An 18365-nucleotide genomic window follows, 5' to 3' on the forward strand; every position below is an offset into this window, starting at 1 on the left:
CCTTCCCAGGCCACAGCAGAGCGCTGGACTGGAAGAGGAGCAGCCAGGACTAGAACCAGCACCCGTATGTGATGCCAGTGTTGCAGGTGGAGGATTAACCAAGTGAGCCATGGCACTGGCCCTTAATTTCTTTACTTTCTAACTTTGATCACCCACCTGGGAGACCTGGATTAAGTTCCTAGGTCCCAGGCATTGGGGAGTGAACCAGTGGATGGCAGTTCTGTCTCCCTCCCTCTCTCTCTGACTCTCAAATGAATTAAAAAAATATATTAAAAATTTACATTCTTAAAAATGCTGTATTCATTAACATACAGGAAAAGCATTAGCCAATATTCTTAAAGGGAGGCCAGTTTTTTGAATAGGGAAAAGTCGTAACAACTGATTACTACTGAACTATGTGCAGATGTCAGAAATTGCTATTGAATAAAATCTACAATCTTAATTTAAAAGTCTGATAATTAAATTTTGATAACCTACTTTTTATATTAATATCTGGGATATTTTAAATTGTGAACTATTGAAGTATTTGAGATAATGCATAGTATGACATGTAACTTCTGAATTGCCTCATGACAAAAGGTGAGAACATCTGGCTGATAGTCCATCTTCTGCAGAGGTGGTGAGCAACCCAGGCAGATTTTCTTGCCTTCTCCCTCCTCCCCCACCAAAATCTGCCTCCAGAACCATGATAGTCATTTGCTTGTGCTCCGAAACAGGGTTGCTGATCTTGGAGGTTTTCAAGCTTAATTTGGATTTGGCAAATGTCAGTTGGAATTTTGTGGTTAAGTATTGTCAGATATGGGACTTAGGGAGTAAATGGAACACTTTTCTAAATATAATGTACACTTTTTGCTATTTTGGTGGAGTTTTAAACAGTAAAACTGCTTATGATGATTTGTTAAAATGAACAGTTGCTATGTACTTCTCAAAGTCCTTAACTTGGATTTATTAAAGTGATTGTACATATGATGGTGTGGTTATGACTAAACACACAAAAATGATCACAGTCAACCCTTGGCTTAACAGTTTGCAGTTTAACAGTGGTAAAAAGAACAAATAATAGACAAAGCATTAACCTTACTAAGAATCAGCAAAAAAAAAAAAAAAAAAAGTACACATTAGGAAACACATTTAGTAACATATACCTACTGGCAGCTTAATAGTGTAGACTCTGCCTTGCCTTTTGCAACATGTCATCTAGCCTAAGGAGTCTTTTAGTTTTTTACTACTTTGGTTAAAATGTCCATCCAAAGGGGTGTGTAAATATTCCATATGATTTTAAATTAATGATTTTACTCTAAATTCAATGTATACCATTGAATTTCGACTAGATTTATTTCACCCATCATTTTGCGGCTATCTCTCATAGTTTCCCAAACACATTTCCCAGGCCAAGGGTTACTATTTTGGAACTATAAGCCTGCCATTTTAAGAAAGAAATAACTCAACACTCTTAACTATAAACATCAGTGTGAAAAGTGAGATGTCATAGGGTAGGAATTTTAGAACATACGAACTCTAATTGATTTCAACTTATTAAATCTGGAGAGAATATAAGAAAGAGTAAATATTAATAGGTTACATTTCCATTATTAGATAACAAATAATTTAAAAATCTCATTGAAGAAAAATGAATTAAAACCAAGTATTTTTTTTCTTTATCCTGTTTTCTGTATATTCTTTACTATCATATGATAAAATGTAAAAATGTTTTGATTCAATCTGGAAAGCAAAAATAAGTGCAAAAAAAGCACCTAAAAGCTCATAGAATGAATTTGAGAAATGCCTCACTATGGCAAACTCTAGCTTGTTATCCATGTAAAGTTGGGAGATAATGTTGAGAGCTTCAAGTACGATTACTGGACTTCTGCTATCAATGTGAGGCTGCTGGTGGTCATCTTAAATCATACTATTGTTTCTTAATAGTGCTTTTATTAAAGTCAGCCTCTTCTGTGAAACGATTAGTGCCTCTAAATTGCAAATTGTACCGCCACTACTAATAAGGGTCATGGTGAATGAGAAAACTTTGCAACATCCAGACTTTCCCAAAGTTTGTGTTCTGTGGAACACAAGTTCCATGGAATGTCACTAGGTATTACTCAGAAAAAGTTTCTGTGATCAGATTAATCTGGAAAACACTGAACTAGTAAACTGTGTATGTGGATGTTTCCTTCTCCCTTGCGGGACTCTTAACCCACAACCTTCAGTGTGCCTAAATATACTAACTTTCTAAGAAAGTGTGTGTTTCCCAAATTCATTTGGAATCTAGTATTTTGAACATCTTTGGAACTTGTGTTCTTGGGAACACATTTTGAGGAACATTGGATTCTTTTATTCCTGCAGTGTGCAGCTAACTAGCTCAAGAGTCTTGATATCAATTAAATAATTGATTAAATAATTGATCAGTCAATTAAATAATGCAGGTGTGATTAAACTGGCGCGATCATGGAATTCTAACAGCCATAGCAGTTCTCCAGAGCCAGAGCAGGAATGCTGGTGTGAGATGCTATGGCAATTCTAGAGCAACAGTAAGGGAAGACCAATCTAATAATGGGTCAAAAGGAAGAAAAAAGAATTTCTGAAATTATGGGAAAATAAAGCTTTATACAAAGTATGTATTCCTACATAGTACTTTCAAATATACACTGAAATGTTGCCCTTTGTAAATTTAGATCTGGCAACAATTCAGGGAAAAATTCAGGAAAATCAAGGTACGTCTCACAAAAGGAAAAGTGATGGCTCCTCTTCTGAATCCCTTCTATAGTTCCAGACACCCCAGTTACCCAATCCAATAGTATAATCAATTTCTTGGAATCATTTCAGATTGGATAGAAATTATGATGTTATTATTCATGCCATCCTGTTTGTTACCTGAACAAAATATTGCAATTATTGTATTTGTAGGAAATAAGGCCTGTTTTAAACTGCCCAGCTTGCATATGCTCCTTCACTGTAATGTTCTCTGTGTAATTCTCTCATCAGAAATACAAAATCAAGAGGCCAATACCTTCAATCCACAGCAAGGAATAGAACATAGCCACTGGTTACCAGTAGTAATGTGGACACGTGCATAGTCATGTTGTGTTAGAACAGTGACTCAGTTAATTCCCTTGGGAAAGTTGGTCCTATAAAATAAACTCAGATCATAGAGCTAGCTTTGGAACTATCTAAGTATTGTTTATTCCTGTGATTAAAGAATATCAAATACAATGAATTTTAAAAACATTTTCCCTGGCCCTTCTTCCCCTGCCAACCCTAACCCACTTGAAGAGTACAAATTGCCAGTGGAACAGTAGCGGAGCAGCGCATAAATGAGGACCTGGGCTTGGCAAATTGCTGGGGGCTCATAAGCAAGTGATCATTCCCAGCTTCATTTCTAAAACATTGTAAAAGCTTCCCAAAATTTGGCACCATGGGGACTATTGGCAATTTGAACTCAGGCTAGCTAGAGAGTCCAGGCAGTCTCGGGCAACAATTCCAAAGCTTTGGCAGTGCTGTTTAGGGAAGCTTCAAGTTCAGACTTCCTAAATCAATTTCCCTAATGGCTAAATTCTCCTCCATGGGCCACTAGAGAAGGGGAGCAGCCAGTGCATCACTGGGCAACCCAGTTGTGATGACTGCAGACCCCAAGAGCTGAATGGGGTCAGAAGGAGACAGCTGCAAGACGATATGGGGGAAGGGGACAAAGCACTCTGGTTTTTGACTTAACTATTCACCAAATGACTATGATTTTTGCCTAGAACTTATATCTTTTAAAAATCTAGAAGCCATTGTGTGGTGGGGGAGGCAGAAAGGGAGCAGGAGGTATACCCTCTGATTAAAATGAGAAATGAATGAATTATGCAAACTCAAACTTGCAAGAAGCTTTGTGAATCTCAGAGCAAGCTAGGTAACTTGTGCACTCAGCACTGTCCATTAAGGAATTCTGCAGGATAGGTACATACTAATTTTCTAATTTAGTTTTTTTTTTCATCTTCACCAAAACATAACTTTTTTTCATTTTATACAAGTGATGGTGGGATTTAAAAATGTCTTTCCTTTTTTATGAAGCATTTTTTATGTTAAAAATAAAAAGGCAAGCTAGCTGTGGTCTGTAAAATGCTGGAACTTCTGTTAGACAGTGGGTACAGCTAATCTGCAGCATCAGAACCTAAATCTCGAGCGACTCAGCTACCCAGCATTGATTGCATGTATCTCTCTCCCCAGCCTGCCCTAAAAACACACCTCCAAATTTTCAGCATCTCAATAGGCAAATGCTTATATCTAAAATGGTGGCATATATTTTGTACTAGAACATTCTATGGCTAAAAACAACCAAGGTTCTAATTCTATTCTTGGAAAATACAGCACACAAAAGTAAGCAAATCTCTTGGGAAATCATTAATTCTCAGAGTAGTCAAAGGTGAGTGCTTGGATGAATCAAGATGGATGGCACTCCTTGGCAGCCACAGACAATCCTTTCATTCTCCTGAGTTCTGAGTTCCCTCCTGGCAATGCTTCAGGAAAGTTCCACAGCAGATGGCAGGCAGAGGGTGGGGCATGGCTGCTGGGAGATGGCCAGTGGATGGGGCCTGCAAGTAGCTGTAACAACAAATGTCCACTCAGAAAGAACAAAACCACACAAGATGGGTAGGAATGCAACGAAAATCTTGCTTGACTGTTGGGCCACTTCAGCCAGGCAAAGATGATAACCCAGCATTGTCTTATAAATTAATTTATAAAATACCGAAGTTAGAAAATGTGACTTTGGTGATGGTGAAGCAGAGCAGCAAGCCAGGTTCATGCTTGCATTCCCAACCAGCTTTGTCGTCACTGCACACAGGTCCCTTGGTGTCCCTTTGCTGCCTCCCATGCAGGCTGTGTGGGGCGATTCACGTGCATCTGAGGAACGCTACCCAGTGTAGACGGAGATTTGCAACCAAATGTTAAAAGGCTGTTGTTTTTCCATTGTCAAGGGGCAGTGTCTCACTAGTTTACCAACAAATTCCAAATTGTGGTGGCTAGGAACTCTGTACGAGGCTTCAGGAAACACACATGCAGTTCCGGGCTGCTGTTTCTCAGAACACTGCTTGAAAGATACTTTGAAAGCTACTAAGATAGGGGCGGAGGAAAGATTGCGCATAAACTGGCAGCTGGAGCTCAGTTCTGGGTAGTAACCTCCCCAGATCCTACCTTTCTCTCCCACTGTGAACAGCTGACTTCCCAGGGGAGCTGTGGCTTCAGCATTATTTTCCTCTGTCTGTCCTTAGAGATGGGCATTGCGATTTGCTTTTTTTTATTTCCCCTGATATGGTTTCTTGGTAACATAAGATGAAAAATTGTAGTGTTTTGGTGGTGACATTAACAGCTGCCTATTACATACGGTAAGGTTAAGGTCATGCACAATCAGGATAAAGCACAATGGCAGGTCAGGTGTTATACAAAGTCTATGTAACTCAAAATGGGGACCAGGGAAAAGGATTGTCTCTGCTGTGCAGGTGGCTGCCATGGATCTCCCATCCTGCCTTCTGTCTCCAAGATCGGCCACTGAATAGCGAACCATTCCAAATGTATACGCAGGCTGCTGCTGAGCACAAAACCTACACTGGAGGACAGCTCCGCCTCTCAGCAGAGGGCACTGCCACGTCAGCCCCGGACTCACGGGTGAAGCAGTGGCTTGCCTCCTGCTTCCGGGGCGGCCTGCCCTGCCCACTTTTCCAAGGGGAGACACAAAGGCTGATACCTGGAGGACCCTGAAAAGGATCTTGAAAGAATCTGAAAAGGGAGAACACATGGTACATTTGCCACTCACCTCACACATGTGAATTTACAGCTATCTATTTCTATATTTTGGACATTGAATGAAAGACTTAGGAAAATGTGGCGAAAACATTTTCCAGCCTCTCAACTACATTGGCTAAGAGCACCCTCTCTTCACTGAATAGAAACCAATGGCCACCATGGAGGGGGGGATTCCGTGTCTGGGATAGATGATCCTAATTACAACTCCCACACCTTTACTACATTAAAAGAGACCAGTGTGTTGTAGTCCTTTAGTCAAAGGCAGCTGAGACCCCTGAAGGGTTCACTGCTCTTCTATTTTGTTGCTATTCCTGAACTTCACCACCATGACTGTTATATTGTCAGGACAGCCCCTGTAAAATGACTGTAAAACTATGCTCTTGGCCCCAAAGTGAGGTTCATCCAAGCGCTCCTTGATGAATCGAACTGCTTCTTCATTGCTGAAAGCATCCCAGAGGCCATCTGATGCCAAGATCATGAACTCAGGCTGGAGCTTGTCCAGGTCAAAGGTCAGGATATCTGGGTCTGGGATGACCACGTTGAGATTTTTCAGTGGATAATCTCCTAGGGACCGAGACATGGCCAGAATTCCCTGGACCCTCCAGGAGCCATTGAAACTGATGAAACCACCTGGAAAGACAGAATGAGCCCATTAGCTTACCCAGCTGATTCTCCCCATGGCCAGTACAGTCTGGATACATGTACGACGGGCTGACCCATTGCATGTGAGTTGGGCCACTGGCATTCTCCCAACCCCGACACTGCCAGGACCAAGCAGCATCTTGCTGTATGGCTTGCAGTTTGACTCTACCAGTAGGGCCTTATGTCCTCATCCTTGGCATCCAGAGGGCTTTCAATACCATATCAATTAGGATAGGTATGGCGAGGGGCACCATGGCAGCTCAGTGTTTAATAATAGAGAGCACTAGCATGGGTTTCATGGAGAGTGTCAAAGAAATGCTGAAAGGCAGATGGGCACCAGAGACTAGACACAGGACACCCTTGAGTGTTCCTGTATCTCACAATAACACCCCCCCCCCCCAAATCAGGATTAAGGAAAACAAAATCCAGATATCTTTATCTGAAGAAGTAGGTCATTTGACAGGAGAGATAAGCCCTATACATTAAATGGTACATGCAGAGTGTAGTGTTCTTTCAGGGGAGTACAGGACCTGCTAAATCCTGCAGGCAGATGGTGGATAGAGCAGTGATTTCTGGTTGTGGTGACCAGGGAGGAATGAGTGTTAAACCTGGAGTCCAAATGACATGTAGAATTTCTGTGGGCTGAATGCAGGGGATAATCCAAAAAGTATTGCCTAGTGGGCAAAAGCATGGGCTCAGGAGTCAAACAATTCTGGGTTTAATTCTGATTTCCCCATTTACTAGCCTTGTGTCCTTGGGTATATAAGCTTCTTTAGGACTCCAATTCCAAACCTCTGTTAAATGCTGATAATATTATCAACCTCAAAAGACAGATAAAGGGCAAGTGTCCATGAAGCACTATGCTTGACTCCCAGCATTGAGTGTACAAACAATGAATGACAGCTGATGCTACTGCATAAGCAGCATAAGGAGCAGAGACAGTCCAACATGAATGACATTTGGCCAGAGTGGTTGGAGCTTATTCTCATGCTTAATGGGAGGGGGAAAGATGTCCTGAAAGGAAGGCTAGAATCAGAGAAAACACATAAAGATGGCAAAACTAATCATTGTTCCTTAAATTCTGCTATAAAATATACCCTTGACTGAATTATATAAAAGAAGAGGTTAGAGAGGTCTCTTTGGAGATGTGGTGTCCAAATTTGCTTCAGTGAAGAATCACTGTAGGATGAGGGTGTGGGTGGAAGGTCTGGCAGGGAAAAAGAGGGAGGGTAAAATAGCAGTGGCATTTCACAAGACAGCATTGGATGCTGTGGTGGCATTTCCAGGTTTATCAGGTATACAGACTCACCTGTCTTTGTGAAGGAATAGGTAACTGTATCTTAAGTCTAGGATCACAGCAGAATCTTACTGAAGATATGGTATCTTCATAAGTAAGGAAGCCAGAATATTTTGCTCCTTTTGTCTGGAGCTCATCAAAGCTGGATGCTCCTAAACTATCATTTGTCCCACCCCATCAACAGAAAACCTGACCAAAGCTTTTATTCAAAATTATTCTGCATCTCAAGCAGTCACTGAAGCAGGGAGTTGTAATGAAAGTGACCACTTTTTGACTCAACACTAAAGCTTCCTCCTGTGAAAACTCCAATGTTGATTAGGTTCACATCATTTATTCACTGGGCAGAAGCTGACCTGTAGATTGACAGTGCAGATAACAGAGGACTGTCTTGGTCAGAGACCAGGGTACTTGAGCATCCTGCTGGCCCCCAGCCAGCAGCTGGCCTGCTGCCTGGCATATTGTACAGAGCCTGCATGCTGCAGTTGTCTGGGGAGTAAACGTAACCTGCCCTCTACAGGTAGAATGAAATGCCCCCAAGTCTAATTATGAAAGTGTAATAATCAACTGATAATCCTCCTTCAAGTCTGTGTCCACATGTCACCTTAGTGCTGCCTACCTGGCACTCCCTACTTAAAACTGCAGCTCCCTGTCCCTCTTCATTCCCTCACCTACTTTGTGTCTCCATAGCAGTTATCATCTTGAAATATAACTTAGTTTTAAATTGATTTTATCTCATTAATGTCCATTCCATCCCTCATTTCCAGCCATATTTCAGAATGTAAATTTCTCAGGAGGCTATTTTGGGGAGGACAGAGTTGGAATAAATAAGTAAATTTACTTAGGCACTTGAGCTAAGTGCTGGAGATTCAAAGATAGTCAAGACCTCTTTCCCTCAAAGAGTTCATAGTCAAGAAAGCAAGACACATAAGAGGGCCATGTATGTGTATACATTGTGAGAGATGACCCAAGGGGTCCACATAAGATGGTGGGAGAAAGAAAGGGCACACAACTCACATTAGGGGAGCCTTAGCCACAGTGTGATAAGAAGGCTTCCAAAAGGAGCCCTTAAACTGAATCTTCAGGTACAAAATAACTGTCATGCACTAGACAGCAGGAACAGCACCTGCGAAGGCACAGAGGTATTAGAAACAAGGTTCATTTGGGGAATTGTTAGTAGTTGGCAGGAAGCAAGGTATGATAACAGATGAGAAGGAGGTGGGAAGCAGAGGCCCAAAGTTCTCACTTAAATTGGTGAAGGGATTGTGGGGGTCCTTCTGAAATCTTTGGCCATGAAGGAGGGTATTTATTTGATAGAAAACATTACAAAGTCAAGTCTAAGCTCCCTCAGTAGTAGCCTCGGTCCTGAGGGGCTAACCACTGGGTACCCAAACATTTGATCCTTCATAAGCTCTCTAAGCAAGGGCTTTGGCCACCAAACAAGATGGCAGACTTCTCACAAGCCTTCGGAAGCTCACCAGCTCTCTTTATCCTCTTTCTTTCCTTCAGTTGGTAAGGCTTGTGATCATGAGACAAAGGAATGGCGTTCCCATCTTTGTCACAGAGGACACCACGTGAGTCACCCACATTGGCCACAGTGAGGTCTTTATCTGACAGTAGAGCAATCAAACATGTTGTGCCTGAAAAACAGAAGAGAGAGGCAATATAGGAGGTCAGCAATGCACTGAGATTCAGTTGCTTCTTGTAGTTACTGGATTCTGTCATTAAAACCACTTCTGGGTAAGAATTTGACTCTAACCACTCCGGGAATGATAGCTGTTCACTGCAACAACACTGATCAAATTTGACAGTCAATTTTCTTAACCATGTTAGAGTGTCATTGAAATAGGATAGGATAACATTATCATTTTCCTAAATCACTTTGTCTCTGCTGCTGTTAATTTAAGCTCATATCATGTTTAAAAGGATCAGCAGAGAAGTCAACATCATTTTGAAGCTCCAGATAATGGATACTTATTTTCAGCTTCTCATTGGAACTAAGTTTCTATGAAGTCCCTATTGACAGTGGAGAGGTTGCGGTTTGGGTGGGTTCTCAGTTTGCAGGTCTGGAAGAAACAAGAAATGGTGTTCCCACAACCAGATCCTTGGATCAGGAAGAAGCTGCTGGTATCAGGAGAGGTTGCAATGACCCATGGGCAGAAACAGGTCAGCCCCAGGGTGTAGTGTGGGCAGACTATAAAGGTAGAAGCAGAAAAACCCACAGTGACGACAAAAATGAGGTCTAGGTAGACAGGAGGTAGAGGGTGGGATTGTCAGAGTAGAGAGGGAAGCAAGACTGAAGATCTGTTTGCCTGGGATCCACACAATACACAAGAGGACAATCGTTCCTCAAATCCTTTTGGAAATGAGAATAGATACAAGCAAACAGAGTTGAACAGTCTGGTCTGGTTGGCGCCTGCTCTGTTCTGCTCTCTTCCTTTCTCCTCCCCCCCCCTTCTGACAATGTCGCTGTCAATATGCAAACACCTGCTGCAGTGCACAACCCATTCATCTCTTGCCTCAAACTGACAACTCCTTTACTTGTTAAAATTATTCATTAATTAGTCTTCATTAACATTTCCCTCCTCATTAAAAAGGTCATATTCCATAACAAGAATGTAAACTGCATTTAAATAGCTCTTTACAGAAGTACAAAAAAAAAAAAAAAGACTGAATCCTTAAATAAATATAAAGAAGAAATACAGGTTGGTAACAAGAGCAGGGAATAATTAGAATAATAAGCATATTCACTTACTGTAATTCTGATTGATATTCCATCCTTGAGCCTATTTAACTCAAAACTGCCTTGTTCAGAAATGAAAACACATGAAATATTGGTTAACTCAGGATTTCTAATACAAAAATTATTGAGTAGTGGAGGAGGGGAGAGAGAAGTGTGAATCTTAAGTACTACCAAAGCATTTTTTAACTCTTTATGAAAAAGCTATAAGAATGAAAAAAATATAAACAGAAACACAATTCATACAATTAGAAATTGCTATTCTCAGTTATTGATATTGGTTGCATTTGGGCTTCCTTACTTTGTCCTTAAGCATCTGATTGTGTTAACTTATGCCCCAGAGTATGAATTTCTTTATAAGGCACATTCCTAGAATCTGAAAGGTGAAATAGAGACATTGTTTTGCTTTACTAGATGTTATATGCCTTGTGGGCACTACATCATATGACACTTGTAGACATCTCTCTGTAGGGCCCTCTTCTCTGTGATCTCTGGGTGAGCGTGTCCCTGACCTCAGCTCCTATCCCATCCAAGTCTATGCCGTGAGCCTGGCTGATACTCCTGAAACCTATACCCACTGCTAGTTGGCATTTTCATTTGCCTGTACCAACAGGTAGACCAGGGAAAGGCTTAGGGGTCTTGGTGTGAAGAGAAGGATCTACCTGGTTAAGCTATGGGTCCCTTCCTCACCCCTATTCCATTCAGAGAAGCTCTACATTAATCTAGTGGTTGCAGTCAACTGCTTGGTAAGACTTTTTAAAAGAGAGAGAAGGAATAATTCCTGTAGCTAAAAAAGAAATTGCAATTGAATCCCATGTGTGATTAAGAATCACTGAAAGGTTTCTAGTAGGATGGCAGCATAATTAGATTTGTTTTAAAAGAACATTCCGATGGCAATGTAGAAACAGAAAAAGTAGAAGCAGTGAGAAAAGGTGGAATCAATGAGGATCTCAGTTAACACAGTAAAACATAGGGCTAAAAGAAATCCACCAGAATGGATAGATCATGGAGATTGAGAGGGATAAAGGCAAAGCAAAAAAGTTTGGGATAATGAAATGCCCTTTTATCCCAGTGAGAGACACTGGGTACCCCTTGGATAAGGACCCAAGGGGATGTGTGCTGGGGACTTCTGGAGCATCCATTTTCTTTCACTCAAAGACATAGAGCATAAAGTGACCCATTTCTTTGGTTCAATGTTGGCCCCTGTGTTTCCCAAAACTGTGGCAGGTATGAGGGTCCAGGACTCCAGGAGCAGTGGATGGAAGAGCAAAGAGGTATAGAACTCAAGGCTCAGAGGACATCAGAGAACTGCTGAGGCAGCCTGGGACTACCTGCCCTTGCTCTGTGACATACTAAGTATCTTTCCTGTTTGAGGTGATTGGATTTCAATTTTGTTGTTCCTTGTAATATCCTAGTTTATTTAGGGGCTTACAAGTATAGTCCAGTAAGGGATATTTTGATGAGAGATTTACTATAGCTGTTGCTTTATTTACATCCTGCTGGGCATTCTTAATATTTATGACCTTTATCAAGAATGCAATGTCACCATTTCTGTGGGCAAACTAAGATCTACCTGATGATGCAGACTACAGGAATTTGCTGCCTATGTTAGTGATAGAATCTTAGGTCATGCCCAAAAGGATGTGCCCAGAAGGCAGAATTAGAGTTACAAGCATATAGGATTACTGAGATGTTTCCATTCCTCTCTCTACCATATTCTGGTAGAGCCTATGAATCTGGACAGTAATTTCTGCAAAGCAGTGTTCAAAGCACAGTGCTTGGGTGGGAGGCTCACGGGTGATCTGCAGCAAATCTGGGTGCTTCTCCACAAGCAACTTACGGTTTGGCTTTGCAGTCTTTGTGTGGGATTCCAAGAAAGAGTTTATAATTAATCTGATTTGACAGGAAATTGCTTTATTGCTGAGAAACTCCAGAAAAATATTGAGCCCAACAGAAAGTCCACAAAGTCACCTTTTCTTTTCTGTACTTGAGAAAAATCACCAAGATTCTGACTACTAGTTTTTTTTTTGTTTGTTTGTTTTGTTTTTTTTTTTTTAAAGCTACTTATTTTCATCACTTGAAAGGGGGAGTCACAGAAAGAGAGAAGAGAGATGTTCCATCCAATGATTTACTCTCCAAATGCCCACAATAGCTGAAGACAAGGGCCAGGACCTCCATGCATGTCTTCCGTGTGGGTGGCACATGAGCAGGAAACTGGAATGGAAATGGAGTAGCTGGTTCCCGAACCAGGCACTCTTGAGAGGGGATGCAGCCTTCTCAAGCAGCAGCTTGTGCTACAACACCCTTGGCTAATTTTGAAAGAAAAATAGTAATATGTAATATGTATCAAAAACATCAGGGCTTGATAATACTACTTAATTCTGAATTTCAGGGTGTTTCTATATATGTAATTTAATCCAGATGAGAATTTAATTGCAAATCTGGAAGACACATTGGAAGTCTAACCCGAATAACCTAATGTCACAGATTAAAAAAGAAAAACTAGGAAATAAAAAAAAAATTCACACCAGGTAGACTTCAGTGTCCCAGATGAGTCAGGTCTGAAAGTTATTTCACTATTAAGCCTCAGAAGATGGCACCATGACCTAACTAGCTGTTCAAGACAGAAATCTAGGATTCATTCTTTTCTTTCCCTCATTCCTGATTCAATCCATCATCATGTTTTGTACTCTCAACTCTAAAATATATACATCTTCAACTCTTGTAGTTCTCTCTTGTTGTATTGACTCCAGTCCAAGTCACTATCATTTCAGCCAGCTGGCTGTATCAGTAGTCCAGTTAAGAGGGCAGCAGAGCCTGCACAATCTACATCCCAGCAAACTGCTCAATGTCATACCACACCACTCTCACTTGTTCAAGGTCTTCCTTCTGTTGTTCAACCTGCCAAGCCTTTTGTGGTCTTTAGGCCTTTGCACTCACTGTTCCCTCTGCCTTATAAGTTCCCCTGTCCTTCACATTGGTTGATTAATGCATATGGTGATGTCTTAGCTCAAGTGTTACACCTTCAGAGAGACCTTCTTTGACCGAGATCTTCTCTATTTCCTTCATTGTCCTTGCAATACACAATTATGTAGATAGTTTGCTATTTTTAAAATGATTTATTTAATGTTAATCTTCCCCATATAGATAAAAATGTCAGAAAGGTGGGGACATTATCTGTTTGTGTTCCCTGTATAATGCTAGATGTCTAGAATATGACAGGCGCTATTTGCTGAATAAACAAATTAATAGGTGAATGAATAAGCAGTCGTGCATAATGTCTTGACCTGATATGCTATGCTCTTGCTGCTCTGCTCTGACAGGTCGGACAGGGAACATCATCTTCCAGATATTGCCGTAGAGGATACCACTCAGTCGTAGCAAAAATATATTTTATACATTGACCAAAACCTGTATGTGTCTAAGACACGCTCCCACGCATGCTAATCAACAGAACTCCAGCGCAGGTGTGTTTTAAGTTCTTTGCTCTAGACTGAGATGCCAGTGCAGTGCAAATGCAACATGGGGTGGGCTTCTATCCTCATCACACGTTCTAAAGCTGTGATATCTTGTGAAGTAATCACAGTGCCTCACCATAGTCATTATCTGAACAACCTGGGTCTGCTTCTGATGTTTTGGTTCCTTGGAACAATAGGCATAGTTCTGTGTGGTCATTAGAATTCCTGTTTCTTCAGGGAAAACGCACAGATGTAAATTATTCATCAGTCTTTGCCTCCAAACTAGCATTCTTTCCTGTTCTTTAATTTCTGGAATACAGATAAAATTATGCAAGACAAATTCTTCTGGACTTCTCTATTTTGTTTGGGTAATGTAGGGACTTAATTTATATGAGGAGTAAGCTTCAGAAAAATGTAAATCCCAATGAAGGTTAAGTTACTTGTGGTCTCTCCAGTGTCTAAAAGTTTTATTTAAGGTATACAGATTCCATATATATAGATTTAGGAATGTAGTGATACTTCCCACCGCTACCCTCCCTCCCACCCATACTCCAACCCTTCTTCCTCCTCCTCCCTCTCCCATTTTCACTCTTAATTTTTACAAAGATCTATTTTCAGTTTACTTATAAGATTAACCCTACACTAAGTAGAGTTCAACAAATAGTATGAAGAAAAAACACTGTTCCCGAACAGTAGAGACAAGGGCTATAAACTAAATCATCAAATCTCAAAATGCCAATTTCACGCCAATGCTTCACATTTTAGGTACTCAGTTAATCACCACAGATCAGGGAAAACATGGTATCAATCTTTTTGGAATTGGCTTGTTTCACCAAGTGTAATGGTTTCCAGTTGCATCTATTTTGATGCAAAAGAAGGGTTTCTTTTTTTTCTTTTTTTCTTTTTTTACTACCGAGTAGTATTTCATAATGTATATGTATCATAATTTCTTTTAAATGCTGATTGCATTTCCTTTGGGTAAATTACCACAAGTGGGATAGCTGGATCATATGGTAGGTCTATATTCAGATTTCTGAGTATCTCCATACTGTCTTCCACAATGGCTGCACCAGTTTACATTCCCACCAACAATGAATTAGGTTACCTTTTCCTCCACATCCTCACCAGCATTTATTGTTTGTTGGTTTCTGTATGAGAGCCATTCTAACTGGGGTGAGGTGGAACTTCATTGTGGTTTTGATTTGTATTTCCCTGATGGCTAGTGATCCTGAGCATCCCCACTAAGTGGCTCATGGTCATATTTGCCACTGATTTTTTAAAATGAAGGGTGGCAGGGTTTTTTGTTTTTGTTTTTGTTTTTTTCTTCTATTAAACAGATGAGAACAGTGGCACTCAGAAACCTCAAGAATATCCATGATTACAAACACATATGTGCTGAATGACTAAATGATTAAAACACCTGGGAACCTGGAATTATTACCCGAGTAATAGTAACAATGATAGACCCTACTGCTTAAGCACTTTAATGCTAAACATTTTATTTTAACCTCACTGAAATTGCAAAATAAGAAGCTTCAATAAATTTACTTCCAGGACCCCCTCAGCTTGAAAATTTTGCTGGTCCTGAATTGGAATTGCAAATTCCAATGCCTGTAGGGAAGTAGGTTGTGTATTAGAAAAATCTTGTGGCCTTCTTGAAGTAGCTTTATTTGACTACTCTTGATAGGACATAAGTTTTGAAACATTTTTCTAATCTAGGAAAAAGTATACACAATGATAAGTGATAACCAGTATTGGGTTTCAGTACTAGGACTGCACAAGGGAGTCGGGGGCAGGGGCTTGTAGTAAACTGGGGAACATATATCGAAGGGCAGCAGTTTCTCAGCACAGAGGAATGGCTGCCATGTGGTAAGGCAGGTCCACTGTGAATAGTTTCTCAGGTTTCCCAGGGAAGTAATTTTTAAGTCAACTCTTCTGATTTTTAAATCTTGGCAACTTTGTTAAAAACTGGTGCAAGTCAAACAAGGCAATAGTAGGTCAACTCAGACTAACAATTCGTGACCCTGTCCTCTTGAACTTTCGAAAAATGATTCTTCATGGTATACCTTTGTGTACCAATAGTGGTGACAATGAAACTTCTATTTCTGGTCCACCTTATGGGTTCTGAAGTGTTTTAGTAATTATTTTGGCATTTAATTCTCAAAACTCATCATATAGAAAGGAATTATCGAACCCATATTATAGAGGCATAAGTTGGGTGAAGAGATCTTAGCTATTTGTTTAAGGTCATGTGTTTAGTTGGGTAAAGAGCAATGACCTGGGTTCTACAGCTGAGGGTAATGTTTGAATTACATTTTTATGGCTGCCCAGCTGCTAGCTGACTGTGCATCACCTACAATTCCATGTACATGTCTTGTTTGATTCTTTGACCCACTAGATTCAAAGTCCCTTTATTAATCAGCTTTTTGTTACTGTTACAAAATTCCTAAGCAAACTCGCCTTATAAAGAGAAATCTGGATTTATTTAGTCCACAGTGTCAGAGGTTCAAGTCAAAGATTGATGGGTCCCCTTAATTTGGGCTCTGGCGAGGGCAATGGAGTGCAGGCAGTGGGAGGATCAAATGGAAGCAGAGAGTGGATTTTATAACCAGAGACTCGGGTTTTTTTAATTAACCATTTCCTGAGAATTGCTTTCTAAGGGCACACTCCTAGCCACCGAATGAACTCCCACTAGGCCCATCTCCTAAACACCATAAATGGGAATTCCTGTGTGAGTCTGAGAGACAAATTATCTTCAAACTATAGCTGTCCCTTTTAGGGCCAGGGCGATGCCTCATTTATTATTGTACTCTTTTTTTTCCCATACTTTTTTTTAATCAATTCATTACCTTTTTAGCTTTAAATGTTGTACTCCACTGATTTTGTTTGTGCACTGCACAGACTCATTGCTGGGGGAAAGGCTTATATTTGGGAAAGGGTAAAGGAAATGGCGTACTTTGCAATTTACACCTTGGTATGATGGATGTAAATATCTGTACTCTTAACTATGTAAATACATATATGCTCTTATTTTAGAGATACTTCCAGGCTTATTTAGTTGATGAGACTTTGAATCTTTGCTTCTTAATACTTTTCTGTATTAATATGAATTTATTAATAGGTTATTTAAAGACAATATTTAGTTGCAGTGTTTCAGTAGCACATTTACTATATAAAACAAAGTGTACAAGATACAAAGTAGGAAAAAATCAGAATTAGCAATCTTGGTAACAAAGAGTAAGAAGGCACAGATAGAAAAAGGCTTAGAGAAATAGCAGTGACACTGATGAGAGTAGGACTGATTCAACTGTCAGTGCCTGACTTCCCATCAGTGTGTCAGTGAGACAGGTGAGCCTCAGCCGCCTTCAGCCTTCCCCTGCATGGCACCACATCTCTGAGCAGCACCACCTAACACTTCTATTCAGAGAGGGCACTATCCTGGGTGCCAATCAAAATACTCTACCTCACTCTCTTGCATTCAACACCCTCACTTGCTGGAGGCACAAAACCATGATTTAAATATCAGAGTCATAAGAATCTTATTTTACAAAAGTTCACCTTCCTCTAACATTTTCTTAAGTGAGTGACATCTCATTTTTGTTGTTGTTAGGGTAGGGGTAGGAGACTGGACAGAGTGGAGAAAGCTGTGTGGGATTAACATTACCTGATAAGCTTTGTTTTAAAAATACACGTGGGCACTCACCCATACAATACCAGATTACCTGTGCTAATAGTGATTCCCTTCTGTGACACATGCTTTTGTACAAGAGTGAAAGAAATTGCCATTTTTATTCTTTAGGAAACAGAAAAAAATTGAGGAGGATAAGGAAGGGGGCACCAAAGGATGGAGGGGGAAGAGGAGAAAGTGGGTAGAGGGACAGATGGACAGACACACACACTTCAGGGATTTCAGTGGAAGAGTTGCAGTAGCCAAGGGGTTGTTCATTATACACACATCATAGGAGAATGAACATGTCTGTAGGATGAGGAGAAATAAAATAGGTTTATCTTGTAAAGGTTTGACAATGAAAGTTGGTTCAATAACACAATTTTAAGGCCTAGATAACACAAAGGCCTGATAACTGACAGAAATTATATTGGTGTGCAACATATTGAAAAAAGAGCAAGTGAAGCCAGTCATTATTGAAAGCATCACATAAGAATGTAAGATCACTGTCAGCTAAGGCTTCCAGGCCCACTTCCCACAGCCAACACTGTGCTCAGCCTTGTCCTGAAATGCAGATAAAGTATCTGGTGGCTCTCAGATTAGACTCCTGGTCCCCCACCCTGCTGGCTGCATAATCTTTTTTTTTTTTCTTGCTATATCAGGATAGTAATTTTTTTTTAACTTTTATTTAATGAATATAAATTTCCGAAGTACAGCTTATGGATTACAATGGCTTCCCCCCATAACTTCCCTCCCACCCGCAACCCTTCCCTTTCCCGTTCC

General features: G+C 40.5%; 1 protein-coding gene across 1 annotated transcript in view; it reads right to left on the bottom strand.

Moving 5' to 3' along the window:
• Positions 1-228: 228 nt before the first annotated feature.
• Positions 229-18365, bottom strand: part of PPM1L (protein phosphatase, Mg2+/Mn2+ dependent 1L) — a 329607-nt gene continuing 311470 nt past the window's right edge. Inside the window, exons 3-4 of the mRNA XM_062212328.1 lie at positions 9196-9357; positions 229-6411 (exon numbers count right to left, since the gene is read on the bottom strand). Coding sequence (XP_062068312.1) covers positions 6065-6411; positions 9196-9357 — 509 coding nt within the window. The 3' untranslated portion in view covers positions 229-6064. The remainder of the gene's footprint in view (positions 6412-9195; positions 9358-18365) is intronic.

Source organism: Lepus europaeus, chromosome 2 (assembly GCF_033115175.1).
Source record: "Lepus europaeus isolate LE1 chromosome 2, mLepTim1.pri, whole genome shotgun sequence".
NCBI lineage: Eukaryota > Metazoa > Chordata > Mammalia > Lagomorpha > Leporidae > Lepus > Lepus europaeus.